The sequence below is a fragment of the Monodelphis domestica genome, chromosome 1 (assembly GCF_027887165.1).
Source record: "Monodelphis domestica isolate mMonDom1 chromosome 1, mMonDom1.pri, whole genome shotgun sequence".
In the NCBI taxonomy this organism is placed as follows: Eukaryota; Metazoa; Chordata; class Mammalia; order Didelphimorphia; family Didelphidae; genus Monodelphis; species Monodelphis domestica.
The window spans coordinates 678,005,933-678,024,125 of NC_077227.1; the positions used below are offsets into that span (position 1 = coordinate 678,005,933).

At 36.7% G+C, this 18,193-nt stretch overlaps 1 protein-coding gene across 1 annotated transcript; it reads right to left on the reverse strand.

Moving 5' to 3' along the window:
* Nucleotides 1–445: 445 nt before the first annotated feature.
* Nucleotides 446–17,958, reverse strand: LOC103100529 (uncharacterized). The gene is made up of 3 exons (XM_007477042.3): nucleotides 16,656–17,958; nucleotides 2,372–2,564; nucleotides 446–1,517 (listed from the first exon to the last, which is right to left on the reverse strand). Exons 1-3 carry the CDS (start codon nucleotides 17,541–17,543, stop codon nucleotides 1,339–1,341), a joined length of 1,260 nt encoding a protein of 419 aa, XP_007477104.1. The 5' UTR covers nucleotides 17,544–17,958; the 3' UTR covers nucleotides 446–1,338.
* Between the last annotated feature and the right edge of the window lie 235 nt (nucleotides 17,959–18,193).

Consider the following 18,193-nt stretch of genomic DNA (forward strand, 5'->3'; position numbering starts at 1 on the left):
CACCATGCCTGATGAAATTTTTTCGTATACCTGCTTCTCTTCACCCAGCAGCCCAATAGGAGTGCTTCCTCCCTCCTGTCTGTGGTAAGGAGTGGGACTAGGGATGAGGTGGGAGTGGGTGGGGCATGGCACTTGGTCTCTGATGGGGGTAGGCATGGCAGTTGGTTGGGGGGGGAGGGATGGGACCTGCCACTCTGTCTCTAAAAGATTCATCATCACTGCCCTAAAACCACCTGGAGGGTAGAGATAAGCATGTTCAAGGAACATCAATTCCACCTACTTCCTCAAAGGGAAAGTGTTTCTTATCCTTTCTAGTAACCTGCTAGACATTCTATGATCCTATGGTTTGTGAGAAAAGGTAAGCAAGAATTACAGACTGAGAAATTTGGGAGGGCCTGCCCTGGTAGCAGGGCCACATAGATTTAATCATTTACATGGTCGTGGATTCAATAAACAATTCTTTTGCTTTTTATTAAGGCTAGGACACCATATTTAATGAGGGGAAGATAAAAATGTCGATAAGATACATTTGTCTAATTAAGTTAACATTTCTTTTCAATTCTATTCTTTCATTTCATTTCTTTTCAAGAGAATTTTCCACCAACTTCATACATACTGTTTTATATATTTATTTAACTTATCCATTAATACAATACAAAAAAGACCAACAATATTCATTTACTATATAAGAAACAATAATATCACTTTAATAACTATGCTCTACAGATGGGCATTATATATAGGATCACATACAATCAACATTTCTCTAATGGGGTGATTCATAGTGCATTAATGAAAGGAATCAACATACAAGTACAGTCTCCATTCCTTATTTTGGCACATATTTGAAGAGAGACACTAAAGCTAACTGCAGACTCCTCTAACGGAACCTCTTTAAGATCCCTCCTAAATGTGGCATCCTTTGTACTATGTTCAGGGTCTCTCCCAGCTGTGAATTCTGTGTTTCTGTGTCCTCCTCTGCCATTCCATGATATCTTTACAAGTAAGGGGGGACCAGAGCTCTAGTACCTCATTCTTTCTCATGAAATCACAAGACATCAAGTACTGCATTTTTTTTATCCTTGGTAACCCAGTTTATACTAAGCATGACAGTGGTGTGTGTGTGTATGTTTGTGTTTTTCCAGTGTGTGAAACTGACAGTTCATTGGAATCCTATATTTTATAACCAGATTTGTTTGATCTACATTTAAAGGCATGAAACCATGACAACACAATTTGCTCATTAGGAGTATTTTCACTAACTTTGGAGGCTTTTGCAAGAATATCCTGGCTAGATAGGTCTACCATATATGGAAGACCTTTTCTCCTTGCAACTGTTCACTCAAAATGATCACCAAACAACCCATCATTTTTAAATTCTTCAACAATTTCGCTGGGTTGTTTAGCATTAGTTGACAGAGGCTGGAAAACATCTGTACAGTTCTCCATTGTTGCCATGTTGGTGACTATTTCTTCATTTGATTCCAGGCCCCGAAGTCCAAGATTCACATCATACCCTGAAAGGAATTCAGATTTGAAGAGGAAATTATAAATGGTGATTAGAATTTGACTGTTAGATCAAGATAGACTCACATCTGAAGTAAAACTTTGATTTTACTTTGAAATAGAAATGTATAGCCACACATTACAAAGCAGTATGAGATAAAGGAAAATAGACTCTAACTGTAAAACTCCTTCCTCTAAGATCTTTTCTCCTCATCTATAAAATGGGCATAATGATACATGCACTACTCCCCACATTGGATCATCTTAGGGGAAGCACTTTATAAACTGTAGGGCACTACATGAGCTATTAATATTATTATCTTTGTATGTCTCTTTTTCACCATGTCCCTCATCCTTCACTTGAAGCAGAATGGCCCTTAAAAACATTCCAGTTTTTCCCCCAGAGTCAGCTAGCATCTCACCTTTCCCCTTCAAGTATAATAACCATTCAAAATTCTCTCTGATTTTTTTCTCCCAGAGTGAGCCAGAACCTAAATGCCAGGCTGCTATCCAAATAAATGAATAGAAACATAATGCCCAGCACAAGGAACATGATAGCACTGCTCTTTGCTACTTTGGTTAGATTGCATCTGAAGTATTGTGTTCAATTCTCAGTGCTACATTTTCAGGAAAAGCAATGAGAGCAACTTGACTGGAGACAGGGAGAGGGGATTAGGCGTGTCTAGAATATATGCCACATGAGCATTGGTTGGAAGAATTGGGGATATCTAGCCTCTGGGGTCTCTCTGTAGCTCTTCAGGTGACAGGTTAACCTTGATATCTTCTGACATTGATTCCAACTCTGATATACAACCTTTCTCTGATTACAAATGATTTGAAACTTCTTGGAGGGTTGGCAGCTCACCTGTATCAAAATTGAGCAAATGTGCAGCTTCCCCCTCTATGGTTACAGCAATGTTCCTCTTAATATAGGTACTTGTGATCTTCTTACAGGACAGCAAGATCTCAAAGAGCTGCTGGAGTGGTAGGCCACTCATTTTTGGTTCTCCATTCATTTTGTAGGCATTGAAAACCTGATTGTAGAATTTTTTCATGACCTGAAAGAATAGAGCAAAGGAGATCAAGCTCCTTTTACAAAGATCTCACATTTCTATCTATTGCTTTCTCATGCAAACTTTATTTTCATCATCTCATCTGAGTATCATACCAGTCTGATATGAGTGGCAATACAGAGCTTATTAATCTCTTTTTACATTCTAATGTTTGGAGAGAAGAAACAACTTGACCCAAGGTTACAAAGCTAGTAGTAATTGGTAAAGAAAGAATGAGAACTCACATTATACTTCATAGATCATAATCCCTAATCTTGGAAAGGGGTGCTGGACATTATCTATTCTATCATTAATTTTATGGGAGAAGAAACAGACGTAAAGAGTGGCAGAGCCAAATTTCAAATTGGACTTCTCAGATTTCAAATCCAGTACTTTTCCTACTGAAATAAAACTACTTATTTTGAAGTCCCAGTCCTGAATTGGGACTGGGAAAAATATTTTCTCCCAGAAGCCAATTTCCAAATCTAGAAGGTGGGCTCTTTTAGCATGTTACCATTGGAGCTCAAGGATTCTGCCAGGATTCTATAGAGGGAACTAAAGAATCCACATGCAAAAAATAAAAGGAGTTGAGGGTCCTTTTTAGTACTCTCATGCTTAGCTGTATAACTGAAGACTCCAGAGCCCTTCTCACTTGACCCACATCTTTTATTGTGAGCAGGGAATGGAGCCCAAACTAGCCCTGGTGCAGTTAGTGGGGACTGAAGCGGTTACCCATAACTGATCAAAAAGTTCATTAACCTTTATCAAATCATGAGGAAAGTTGAGTTTTAATGAATAGAAAGAAGGTCACACATAGGTATATATTCAAGTAAAATTTGTTAACAACAACAAAAAACATATTAGGTAAACCATATAGAAAGAACATGGCATTCCTGGAGTTAGTAAGACTTGTGTTTGCCACCTCTGACACTTACTAGTTCTTTTACCATGAGTAACTCAATCTACCTGAGCCTTAGTTCCCTCACCTGTAAAATGGGTATAATATTAACATTTTTATAATTTTTAATATTTATGTTAATAAATTTATAATATTTATAAAATAATATTTATAAAAACTACAGAAATATAACAAATAATAACTAACATTTATCTAGCGCTTACTCTTCTGAGCACTATGTTAATTGCTTTATAAATATTAGCTCATTTTACCTTCAAAGGTATAACAATTAAAATATTTGAGACTAGTTTTGGGGTAGGAATAGTAAATTAACAAGTTTTTTCAGTCCCTCCCTTGGCTATCCCAAGACATTTTGGACTGGTGAATAGTTAATGAGGACTTAGACTTAGGGGCCTCAACTCCTCTCTCATTTCTTCTACAGAGGAGAGATAAGTCTGCCTGAATAAGGAAAGAAATACGCCCTTTCCAGCCAAGTGGCTGGCCCAATACTTTCAAATGAGTCAAAAGGTCAATGTGACAATCAGTCTTGTCTTGAATCCTTTTACAATCTTATCAAAAGACAAAAGATCCCAGCCCAGTTTGATTGCATGTGGGGAGGGAACTGGGAGTAACCCTAGCTTTGAAGCAAACTGTTTCAGCCTGAACGTGGGAGTCTAAGGTGGAAAATATTTCACATAGAAATATTAACAAAAAATAATAAACTCGATATTATTTTTTCCTAATTTGCAAATTTGGTAGGTGAGCACTATTATCCCCATGTCATAGTTGAGCAAATTGAGGCAAACAGAGGCCAAGTGACTTGCCTGGGGTCACACAGCTAGTAAATATCTCAGCCTGGCCTTAAACTCAGGTCTTCTTGTCTTGTTTAGCACTCTAACCACTATGACATCTAGCTGCCAAATACCACGAAGCACTGACCCAAAATAGTTGGAGAAATATTAATTGCTCATGGATAGGTTATGCCAATAAAATAGAAATTATAGTATTAGTTTACTTATTGCCACACCAATTAAACCATCAGAGCATTACTTTATAAAGTATGGGAAAGTAATGACATTTATTTGAAGGAACAAAAAGTCAAATTATTATAGAAAATAGTGGGGAATGTTGGAAGGAAAATAGCCTATCCAATATCAGATCTCAAAACATTTTATGAAGTAAATTTCTCTGATACAAATATGTCTCATATCCAACACATAAACAACTGAATCCAATATATAAGAATAAGAGCTGGGGTAGGGTGGTTCAGTAGATTGAGAGTCAGGCAGTCCTGGGTTCAAATCTAGCCTCAGACCCCTCCTGGCTGTGTGACCTTGGGCAAGTTACTTAACCCCCATTGCCTAGCCCTTACCATTCTTCTGCTTAAGAACCAAATGGTTAAAGTAAGGGTTAAAAATGTGTGTGTGTGTATACATATATAAGAATAAATAATATATAATATATATGAATAAGACCTATTACCAAATCAATATATCATTAAAATATCTTAGAAGGCAGTTCTCAATGGAAAAATCCAAGCTATCAATACCTGTATGAAAAATGCTACAAAGCACTAATAATTACACAAGAACAAATTAAAGCAGCTCTGAGGTTCTACTCATATGATTGAAAAAAGATAACAAAAAAAAGTAAAATGATAGTTTTTGAAGGGGCTATGGGAAAAGTGACATATTAATGTGTGTTCTCATACATTGTTGGTGGAGCTATGAGTTGATCCAACCATTCTGAAAAGCTATTTAAGAATTATGTCCCAAAAGTCACTATAATGAAAATGCCCTTTGATCCAGTGATGCCACTTGTAAGTGCAAAATCCCCTACCCCCTTATATGAGGATTAGACTTTAATGATTGCAGCAGTATTAATTATAATTGCAATTCTAGAATACTTAAATAATGTTAGCATAAGTGATAATTTTATTAGGCCTTTTGTGACTATATTTTAATATAAGTTTTTAAGGTTTGGAACCAAAGAAAAGAAGTGCTTTAGCATAATTAATCTTTGTTAGCATAGGTTGAAACAAAGCCATGAAGAATCCAAGACAAACATGACAGCTTTGAATATTACACTGAATTTATTTTATTTTTAAAAAGAAAAGCAAGTTGAATATAATTGAGATTCATTGTTTTGTATAGTCTTTTTTCCCCTCTTCTGCTATATTTAGGTAGATTCCATTTTCTTTGTCATTTGTTAGGTTCAGAATTAAAAAAAAAAACTGATTTATTTGCCAGTCATGCTAGAATGGTTATGTTGCTGCCTAATTCTTGAGTTCTGTTACTCTCTTCTTATAATCCTAAAGATTTCTCACTTTAAAATATACTGGAAGTAGGTACTATGTATATTAAAGATGGTGATTAAATCATCTGCAAGTTAGTCACACCAAACTGCTTAGACTTTGACCATCACCAAACCCATCTGCTAAAAATTATTTTTTTACTTTAATATGAAAATGGTCATATAACAAAACAGCTATAGAGTAACTGAGTCTTATATTCTTGGAAAAAACATTTCTGAGCTCATAAAATATCTGCCTTTGACTTTGATGTTAATGAGTCTGAAACATTACTTTAGTGTAATTTTTGTTTTCCAACAGGAAGTAGCTGGAATTCTAATTTTAAATTTGCCATTAGCTTTGCAATTTTGTGTAATAAAAGAACAAAGACCCTAGAATGTGCAACATAGAATGCCAGAGTTGAAAGGGATTTCAGAATATAAAACAGAGAATGTAAAAGCTGGAAGGGGCCTTATATATCAAAGATGTAAGGAAAAAGAGGGAAACTGTCTTGCTAAAGATCATATAGTAAGTCAGTGCTGGACTCAAGTGTACTATCAAATTATCTTAGTGGAATATAGACTTTTACAAGAATTCCTAGGGAAAAATGGCGTATTGAATGGAAGGGGGGCATAGAAACAAATACATTACAATTGTCTGACATGTGTTTGTCAACATAAAAATTCACCTCTTGAATAGAAATCTTCTATTGATGTTATATGTCTATAAATAATGCCACAATGATGAAACCATAATTGTAGATAACTCAGAGAACAACTTGAAGATGGATGTAAGTGAAAAATGGGTGCAAATGATACACAGCAAGATATCAAGGATGACTTCCACTTGAAAATGGCATAAAATATATTATTAAGATCTGGAAAAGGAGATATGTCAGTGATATAGCAAGAACATGGGATAATAAATGGTTGGCCCGAGTGCTAAATTGTAGTTCACAAATTATTTGTAAGAAAAATAATCTAAGGAACATCTCCAGCATATTGGATAAATCCTTTATGGAGAATACAGAAAAATATGAATGAACTGCAAAAGATGAAAGAATTTGAAGGGGTTTGCACAATTTGCATCAGTGCAAAGACTATATACACCAATAAGATATAAAGAAAATATGGGCAATAAACACGTGAACTAGAGAGATTAAAAGGAAATCAAATTCGGATCTGTAAACATTAGTCAGACTTGCTGGGATAGGAAAGAGGAGGATTAGTATATGACTATATGAAGGTGAAAGTAATCACCATAATAGAGTAAATAATAAACAATAATAGACTATTATTGTATATTAATAATACTATAAGGAAATCCACAAACCACTGGATATTGTACTAGTGGGGAATAAGGAACCAAAGCTTGAAAGGTCTAAGAGAGAGAGAGGAAAGATAAAAAGAAACACTACTTCCTCTCTTGGGTAGAGCTACACAAGGGAAGGTTAGAGATTTGATCAAGGTTCAGAAAAGGTAAGGAGGAAATTCCCTTCAGTTTCTGGTTTCTGCTTTCTTCCCTTAATAGATATTATACTGATCCCCTTAGTACATTAGATGAATAAGATGCTCAATTTCTTCTGGATTAATAAGATCTATTTATTCTTTTTGGTAGTTAGGAATGGTAGGTTTAGGGTAGAGGGAAAATTAGGAAATACCTAATTTCTATTTTAACCTAAATTCTCCTCAGGGGTCTGGGGACCTGAGTCCCTGGTGAGATTGTGGAGTTAGGCTATTGTTTTTTCCAGATATAGAGGGATATACAGTTATTGAAGAGATCAATTGAAAATCTTCTTGGGTGGATAGTCTCTTATCTTCCCCAAAGGAAAAAAGTCTCTATCCACTACTGAGGAAGGGATGGTTAATCTGATTTTCTTCAGATAGATGAGGGATTACAACAGGTTGAGCTCAGCAAGATGCTATTCTCCCTTCAAGTTCAAGAAAGACAAGAACACCTTCTTTAAATGCTGATGCTCCTTTTCTTGGCTAGAGGTTCTAGCCCATCTTCCATTGACAGCAGAATTCCATTCTCTTCCTGCAAACCAAGTCCTTGCAATGCAATCTGTAACTCTATTATCCACAACTCCCCCCTTATCTGTAGTAAAGATTCAACCTGACATTTGTACCAAAGTCCAGTACTGTATGATTGAAAATCTGTTACCCTAAAAAAGAACTACATATCCCAAGAGCCCACTGACTTTCTGTCATTACATACTTCCTATAGACAGAGGATAAAGGGTGTGGGCTTTGGAGGCTCCTCTGCTCTGATGTAGAATCAGCAGTGGTGGTGGTGAGTGGAGATGGCTAAAAATGGCTAACCAGCCATGGGCACATGGTCTTTATTTTGTATCTTCTTTATTTCTTGGTTTCTAATGATCATTAATAAATTTCTTAAAATATAATAGTATTATTGAGATTTAATTTTAACTTTTACATTGATGGCAACCACTAGTCGGAGAAGAACCTCTCGAATTTTTAAGATAGCCTAGATAAAATTTTTTTAAGCCACATTTATCCTGCCAAGGCTTTTTGCCCACCCCATCCACCCTCTCAAACTCCAGCTCTCTTTGCAGCTGATGTGTTTTTCCTTTTCTTACTTTTTTCCTTGCCTTCCCTACTGACCAGGCTATTTTTAGAGGGGGGACTCTTGGCAAAGAAGAAATAAACTGCTTCTTTTGTCCAACTGCTTGAGTCCTTTGTCCTCATTCCTCCTTCATTCCTCCTCGCTCCTTCGTTCCTCCTCGCTGCTGACTCTGGAGTTGCTGATACTGCTTCTTCCTGATCTTCTGGACCCTGATCACTCACCCAGCCATAGCCCCACCCCCACCCCCAAAATCCTCCTCCTGATCTCCAGCTACAATCCTAAATCAGCCTCCACCCCTACCAGACCCTGATTGCTGTTGCTGCCCCTGCTGGACTGATTGCTGCTAGTGAGAAGCTAGGAGTCCTTGGAGTCGCTCCTCAGGGCAGATGGTAAAAGAAAACTGGAATGTCTTTTTCCTTAGGCAATGATTAGACTACTAACTCCCTCTGGGGAAACTAGTGTTTTACCTTGGGGGGACGGGGAGAAGGAAGAGACTCTTCCAAACAGGAAGTTGATTACAATCATGGCGTATTCTATGAAAGAGCACTGCATTACTTATTTCAAACAGCTTCCAGTTTTAGGATGTTTTTTCTTCCTACCACTGATCCTTTCAATTATCTTGCCTGCGATTCAGGGGAGAAATTCTTTCCCCTACAACCCTTTGCCATTTGAGTCTGCCTAGTCTCTAAGATTCATCCAGTTTGAGATTCCTCAAACCCATGTTCTCCCTCCCTATGGGAGATCGCACAGTGCTGACAATAGGGATCTGAATTTTAGAAAAAGGAACTTTAAAGGGTCTGGAGGTTAAATTTTAAGCCTTCTCAGACTCCATTTTTTTTTAAACGAAAATCTCTGTATCATTGTATTTTGCTGGTTGTTTTGTTTAAGATTTAATTTTGTTGTTTTAAGTTCATATATTAATGTATTTGATACTGTTCTGTTACACGGAATCATTTTAATCTACTGTATTTTAACTATTACATATATTCTGTTACTTTTCCCTTATGACTACTGAACAAAATATTGTAAAATATTGTAGAAGCCCATAAACAGCCTTTTTTTTTTCCATTTTGCATTTGTTGATTGTCACATAGAGGATGGATGGACTCAACCTGGCTAACAACCTTTAGAGAATTTAATAAGCTAAGAATTTAATTCTAATGTTAAGGGATCTTCAGAAATAATTTTAATTAACTAGTGGTTTCTGAATGGATGAGTTTTTTTATATTTATAAAGAATATTGTATTAAAGGCAGAGAAACAAAGAAATGTTCCTACCAAGATATTTCTAAGAAGCAGGAAGCCAAAAAGAGCTCCTGCAAAATTCTTCAAATTAATTTACTTCCACCAGAACAATCTAGATAGATTTCTTGGTGATGTTCTAGACCAAAATAAGTTTTACTTTGTTTAAAAATATATTATCCAAGGTTGAAAGATTTGCTACATCTGTAAAAAATTTGACAAATATACATCAGTTCATAGTTGTTGGGGTTTTTTTTCAAAGAGCAACTTATATGAAATATAATAGTGGGTTTGTTTGCTATTGTAATTCAATGGACTATTATAACTCTGGGATATTGATCCTTTTTGAATGTGTGTTACATGTTGTAATATTGTTCTTTATAAAAAACTGTTACTTTGTGAAAATCATTTGCTTTGCACTCACAGTGGGTCATTGCCAGGTATGAAAATGAAATGGTTCTTATTTTTTGATGAGAAACTTTTGTATTCTATATTTCCTTAGCTGACACTGTGTATCAATGATTATAAGCTATATTTTTTATTTTGAAAACTCTTTTATTATTGTTTTTCTTGCATGTGCAATATACTATTTGTTTTTTTTTTTTATTTTTTCACTCCTTTTTGTATTTGAAGCACATGTCACCAGTATTGAGGTTTTCTTTAACTTTTTTGATTTTGCAGTAATATAAGTTTGAAATATATTTGCCATAATGCCAATGCATACCCAAAAAGCTTTAGATTATAAAACATGGTGCCATTGATTGTTTAAAAAATTATGGGACTTTGCTTAATGGTTCTGTCTGATTCCAGGACAAGAGAATACAAAAAGAGCCATTGCACAGTGCCAAAGAAGCACAAAGCTAAACTGCATATTGCCAATCTCACACAAGGCCCAAAAAGACCAACCAATCCTGATGGGATTCATGAAAATTTGAGCCAAGAGAAGAGGACTTGAGCTTGTTTGGGGTTTGTGAAGATTGGATTTAGCTATTTCCTGATTGTAACAATGAAGATACTTAGTTTAACAAAATCTGGAATGTTTTGGGAACTCAAAATTACTCCACCCTACTTAGAACATACTTTAGGGGAATATAAAGTTGTAATCTCCTGATTGAACAATGAAGGTACTTAACTCTTACCTTATAGTGAAACTAGAACTTTAAGCTAAGTCTATTTTAAGATCTTAATACAAAAAGGTGTTAAGTAACTATAAAGGTTAAATTAATCATAAAAAGGTTAAGTAACTCACAAAAGGTGAACTTAACAAAGAAGTGTTAAGTAACTCTAAAGATATAATCTAATCAAAGAAGATGAGAATTCTAAAAGATATGGGCATTTAGAGGAGGAGAGAGAAGAGTAAGAGGTCTATATATTTGGCTCACTTCCTCTCTCAGGCACCTTTCTGGTGGTGGAGAGTTGGCTGGTGGCAGCATGCTGGGCCTTTTGGCATCTTAGCATGGCTATAAGCTATTGTCTGGCTCAGTAGTGAGTTTCTGGCTGAGTTTTCCTCCTTTACTTTCCAACTTTATCCTCTTAGAAGCCTCTAATCTCCTTCAGAGACTTAGAGGCAGGGATTTTAAACTCCCCCTAGCACAGGCCATGCAGGAGAAATCCTATATCTTCTTCCCTCCTTCTCCTTAAATTCCTTCCCTCTATATTAATTAAATTGCCATAAATTTACAGACTAACTTGGGTATTTTATTTGAGATTTCCCTTGGAGATCAATTAAATCTAGATTTTAAGTCACAATCCTAAAATTTTCTTTACAGGTTTGAGGTTATGGCTGTTTAACATGTATTAAAGGCAGGCCTTCCTTGTCCCACATTCTACCAAGTATCTCAAATTTAGTTCCTACCTGGTTCCTACAATCCAGTTCCTTTATTGTCTTTCATGGTATGCCAAACTTTCTATAGTCCTGGCTACTGATTAGGAAAATGCATAATTGCTTGAATCATTTTAATTGGGTCCTGATTCAAGGACCTGATATGGATTTATTTTTCCTTTACTTAGAATTTTTACACATAAGACTTTGATAGTCTATATTTCATCCAGAACTTATTTTTTATTTGGATTTTTAAAAATATTTTTTTATTTCTCTTGCCAATTGATTTATATACCTCATAACTCAGCCATGCATCCCTGAGTGATCCCTGTGTTTTTCAATACCCTCTTAGGGGGGAAATGTATTATTATTATTTTAAATTGCAAATTTTAAATTCTTTTTCAGAGTAATTTTAGGTTAAGAAACATGCTACCTCTCCAAATCCAGAAAATGAACTCTTCTTAGAAGGCACCATGAAAATGTTTACACAAATCACAAGCTACATCAAGAAGACCCAGAATGAACTTTGGGTGTGGTTGATTGAAATGAAGATTGATTGAACATTTAATTTGAAAGTACACTCTTATGCCAAAGGGGACTGTCCGCTAACTGGATTTTTGTCAATGAGCCTAGCAATTATTTGTCTTGTTCTCTTTTCCTCTTATCCTCAAATTATTGCAATTTCAAAGTTGGTATGTTTACAAGGCCCACTGGAGAGACTAGTCTTCTGCGGGTCTCAGGGGGAAAGTATGATTGAAAATCTGTTACCCTAAAAAAGAACTACATATCCCAAGAGCCCACTGACTTTCTGTCATTATGTACTTTCTGTAGACAGAGGATAAAGGGTGTGGGCTTTAGAGGCTCCTCTGCTCTGATGTAGAATCAGCAGTGGTGGTGGTGAGTGGAGATGGCTAAAAATGGCTAACCAGCCATGGGCACATGGTCTTTATTTTGTATCTTCTTTATTCCTTGATTTCTAATGATCATTAATAAATCTCTTAAAATATAATATTATTATTGAGATTTAATTTTAACTTTTATAGTACTTACCTTCCTAGTTATAAATTCTATTCTATCTATTCTATAAAATAGATAAAAATACTAAAAAAATAGATATAAAATATACTACTCTAAATATTCCTCCTCCTCCCAAAATAACAAACCTTAACCTGTGATAAATCTCCTATTCTGACTAATTCTATGTCTAAGATTAGAATTATAGAAAAGTGGGAGGTAGAAAATTATTTTAAATACATGGTTATTTTCAATACAGTAACAATATTTCAACAGTGTAACACTCTCTACAACAGTTTAAAGTTTTCTTATCCCAATGAACAATTACAAATTTATAACTATGAAATCTTATGAACTCTTCTAACATCTATAGTATTAATAATTTTCCTTTTGAAAAAAATAATATCATAAAATATGATATTAATCTGTCCCTAGTCTATCTCTAGTTCCAAACTTCCCTGATCTAATATTTCCCTGTCTGCTAATGATTAATATATTAGTCTTCCTATGCTATGTGTTGGTATGTTAGACCATTAGTATTTTACATATGTACACATATTCTTTCTATACAAACATTACATATGTACAAATACATATTACATATATACATGAGTCCTGTTCAGAAGTCATTCAGACAAGAATTCTTGTATTTTCTTGCCTGCATGAGTCCTATAGAAGCTCAGTTGTAAAGTATAAAGTTCATATAGGTTGATCTTATCTACGATGCAACCAAAAATATACATATCAGTGTGTATAAGTGTTCATGTACTAATTGTATAGTGTTGGAAGTATACTTACTCCTCTTATTTTTGAATCCTCTTCTCATTTTTGAATGCTGAATATTTCATTCTCATATATTATTATGTGCATGTGCATGCAGTTCCCTAAATGTGATGTTAATGTGCACGACGATCAATCTTACGTGACCCATTATCATCAGTTCTTGATGTTAAAGTTCTTTTGTTGTCCTTGATGTTGGTTGAAGTAATTCTATTGGTCCAGTGAACTTCCTCTGTACAGCATACATACTTGTCTGTTGTCTCACCTTGAATGAAGTCCCATGTTCTCTGATGATTATAACATACTGGATCATACATGTGTGTAAGATTATCATGTGCATGTGTGTAAGATTGATTTTTCTTTTCATGTGCATGTAAGATTGATTTCTTCATGTGTGCATATAAGTGTCATACTATGTACATCTTCATGTATGTGTGTACGTAATATATCATTTCTGTAGTTTATTGTAAGTATATTTCTGTTATATATGTTTGGAGATGGAAGTTGTTGATCTAGCAGAGATTTGTGATGTTACATGGAGGAGCTATTTCTTGAGATTCAGATTATTGTATATATATACTTATTTGTGTAGTGCTTTATTCTATTTCTTCTTCACTCTCATTGTTCTTATTTTTAGGGGCAAATTCAGTTATCTCTAGGGTATTTGGTATTTCTTCAGATTCTGGTATTTCTCTTGCATTCTCTTCTATATATATTAGGTTTTCTGTTGTGCTATCATCATGGGCATAATGATGTTTAACATAAGAGGCATGGTACCACTGATCCTTGCCTATTACTTTGATGGATGTAGGAGTAATTGAGACTACTTCTAGTGGACCATTCCATCTAGGCTCAGTAAATGTTTCTCTGACAAAATTCTTCACAAACCTGTTTTGATATTGTGCAGTGAGAAATCTAGTGGTACTCTCTGAACTAATAATCCTAGATTCCTGAGTTCTTCCAGCCTATCTTGTATTTCTATCAGATATGGAGCTGACATTCTACTCTTAGCATGGATATGTAAGATGGTTTAGCAGTCCATCCATGCCATAATGGTTGTCCAAAAAGAATTTCAAATGGGGAAATATGCAAGTCTCCTCTGGGTCTGGTTCTAAGATGGAATAGAGCCAAAGGAAGAACATCTGTCCACTTTAGATGTGTTTGTGCACAGAGTTTTCCTATGGTTAGATGCCAGGCCTGGAATCAGGAAGACCCAGGTTCAAATGTGACCTCAGATACTTCCTAGCTGTGTGACTCTGGACAAATCACTGATTGCCTAACCCTTGTTGCTCTTCTATCTTAGAATTGCAAGTTATCATAGAACTTAGAGTTGAAAAGTACTTTAGTCTTATTTAGTCTAGCCTCTACATTTTACAGATAAAAAAATTAAACCTGAAGAGAATCGACTGACCCAATATCATGCAGCTAGCAAGAATAAGAGCCAAGATTTGAACTTGTATTCTCTTATTCAAATCCAGTGATCCTTTCAATATGCTATATTATGTCCTATTCCTCCATCTTAGTTCTGTCTTCTGAGACTGAGCAGAATCAATCCAGTCTCTTCATCATGACAGTCCTTCAAATACTTGAAGATATGTTCCCTCATTAAGCCTTCTCTCTTCCAAACTAAATGTTTCTGTTTAGGAAAGAAACAAAATCTATTCACCAACTCTATTCATTGACCCACCTACTCATAACAGTACTAAATCAAAAAGGATATCCAAAAAAATACATATTATGATTTTTAAAAATCCACAGTTCAGCAATTCCCTAATATTTATTATACTGAATATAATTGGTTTCTGAACACAATTTTCACTCTGAAAATGTGATAGGGCTCCCAAATTACAGGGCCACTGACATCAGAAAACTGAGTTCAAGCTCAAACTCTGTTATTTACCATTTCTGTCACCGACTTAACCTCTCAAAGCCATGTTAATAATATACAATAACTTCATAAGATTATTGTGAAGATTAAATAGCACAATAAATGTAAAGTATCACATAATATAAGCTATAAGTAATGTAATAAAATGTCATAATACTATTACATATCTCTGGAAGAAATAATATAAACACATTTTGATCAAGATCTGTGTTGATTTTAATTTTTATATCAACAGCACCAACCATAAAGCTTGGCATATAGTAAATGTTAGCAAATATTTGAAGGATTTATTTTAGTGGAAAAAATGTTAATAAGTGTACACTAAAAATAATTATTCAAAATTTCTTCTCTGAGACCCCTTCATTTTATAAAGAAGGCTTGAATTCTCAAATACTCTGCCAGAAGAGAACAAACTCTGACAAGTTTTACCCAAAATTACTGTATAAAAAAAGTTGATGAAGCTTTTTTCTGTTTCTCAAAAGTCCAATGTTTTGCTCATTTTTACTATGCTCAGTTTTTAAGCAATGCAGATAATAATAGATTACACTTGTGTTTTGAAGAAGCCAAAATTTTTTTAAGAGGGAGAAGATTGTGGCCCACAATTAGATAACTATATCAGAAAAATAACTTCTTTATAAAAAACATTGAGTTACAGTTGAGGGGTGGGGGGATGGTGCATTTTCTTCATTAGAGAGGCCTTTCTTTTCCTTCAAAGGAGGGTTGGTATTTAAACCTTTGAGAGTCTCCATCCCTGCAATATAGAGCCTCATGTAAGTTAGGGGTGTCAGAAATTAAAACTATATGAAGGCAAATACTAATGAAGAGAAAATCAAATATGAAAATAAAGGTATTTCCAAATTTCATGAAATGGTTTGGGGGTTTTTAATGGGGATTATTACTAATAGAGATGATCTATTGTCACCCTGAAATGGGCCAGTAGTGAGTGGGGGACTTGTAGCACTGCTAAGGGACCTTTGGGGACCCTTCATTATCTCTCAATCATGTCTTTTATGATAAGGGCCCAGGAGGGAGATACTTAACCAGCCTGAGCCTCTCTATAATGGGCATAATACTTGTGTAATCTACATTACAGTGTTGTTGTAAAAATCAAATATAGTGGACTGTCATAAAGTGTTATATACATTCAAACTATTGTGTAACCCATTTTGTGAGTGTATAACAAATAGGTGGGATTACATATTAATCTACCCTCTGCAGTGATGGGGTGGGGCATGAGATGGAATCATAGATGATTGACTGTCTCTGTGAATGCTTCACATACAAGTCCCTGGGGTCACTGCTCATCAATGCAAATGATCACATCTTGGTGTTCAGGAAGATAAGGAGATCAGCTGATAAAGCCTACTATTTTGAATGACAAGACAGTCCTCCATTCTGCATATCCCCAACTCAATTTTGTTCTCATCATCCTCTCCTTCAGACAAGCAGATAGTTATTGAATCTAGTGGCCTTATGGGCCTCCTACAATTGAGAACCAATTAGTTATAGGATACCAGAACCACTTTATGGGTGGCTAAGACAGTTCCAGAGGCTGACCCACCCAACTGAACCCCTCACCTTGGTGTCCAGGAAGATGAGGATGTTGGTCCTGGCTTGGCAGGACTCCTGCTCTAGTAGGTTAAGCAGATGCTCTTGGAAGGCTCCAAGCCGAGGGAAGAAGGGTCCATTGTTCCAGAAGCTGTTCGAGCAGACCAGATCCACTCCGAAAGGACGCGGGAATCGAAAGCTGCGCTGATCTAGGATCTCTTGCTGAGAGTGAGACAGCAGCAAACCCCCTGATCTTGCGTACAATGGCGTCAATTTCAGCACCATACCCGAGCGGACAGCAACCGTTGAACCTGCTAGTTCCCTAGGGCAGGCGCACACCATTGGCGTAGGCCCATTGATCCAGGGCCCTATCTCACATAAAGATGCAGGTTCCTTTGGGCCCCAAGCACCCGAAGGCTCCCGTAGCTCCTCCAGCTCTGCCTTTGGCTCCTTCTCCATCTCGGGCACTGCCTCTGGCTTGTGTTCGAGCTCTGACTCCTGTTTAGCCTCCTGCTCCTGCACCTGCTTTGCTTCCGCCCCTGCGTCTACTTCTGTCTTTGTCTCTGCCCTTTCCTCTGCCCCTGCTTCTGGGTCTGGTTCTTCTTCCTGCTGCTGCGCAAGGTCCAGGACCCTCCATCTCAGCTCTACCACACTGGCCCATAATGCAGCGTACAGCAGCAATAGAGCGGCCAACGTCGGGCCTAGTGCTATATCCTGCCCTGACCACTCCCCCTTCCATGTCCATGTCCATGTCCATGTCTCGGACTCTGGACTTGATCCACTCCCGGCCGCTGTCGTAGGCCCCGGCCCTCCTCCAGCCCCAGCCACTGCCACTGCTAGGATGAGGGCTTCAGGCCCCATATTTACCGCTGCCAGACCTCCAGGCCCCCCAGGGGCCTGTCCACCCATGACTTCCATTTTCAGCCGCAACTGTGCGCACTCAGCCTGGGCCCCGGCTCCCTTCTCCCTCCTGTTCCACTTCAGCTGTGGCCTCAAGCCCTCCTTCTCTTCCCAACCTGCTTAGGCTGTGGCAGCCTCAGTCTCACACTTGTCTGCTCAGCGCAGTACCCACCATCCACTCTCTGCCACAGCTGATAGCTCCTCCTTCTCTTCCTCCTCCCACATCTTCACCCTCCCCTCCTCTCCCTTTGCCTCCTCCTACTGCATCTCCCCCCTTTCCTGGATTAGATATTTATAGAATTTTATATTCTGCGTCCTAGGATTTCTTCCATTTCTGACATTCTACTCTATGTTCTAAAATTCCTTTTCCTCTGACAGACTATATTCCAAGGAACACTGAAACACTCATAGTCTATATTTTCACAGTTCTGACAGTCTATGATTCACTCTACCCATCAGGTCTCTCTCACTATGGTAACTCTGGTCTAGATTGTTTCTCATTCATTCCAGAGAAAAGAGTGGCCCTGTTGTATATATATCAACAAGCTCCTTGAAGGCAGAGATTCATTCATTTTGGGGTTTCTTTGCTAGATCCATGTATCTTAGGTCAGTGCCTGATTCTAGTTGGCATTTAATAAATGTTTGTTACAGGAATGAATAATTATACT

Coding starts and splice junctions, on each gene's coding strand:
- LOC103100529 (XM_007477042.3), bottom strand. CDS start 17,543: ATGGAAGTCATGGGTGGACAGGCCCCTGGGGGGCCTGGAGGTCTGGCA. Junction 2,565..16,655: donor TCATCTTCCTGGACACCAAG/GTGAGGGGTTCA, acceptor CTATTCTTTCAG/GTCATGAAAAAATTCTACAA. Junction 1,518..2,371: donor TTTGCTCAATTTTGATACAG/GTGAGCTGCCAA, acceptor AATTCCTTTCAG/GGTATGATGTGAATCTTGGA.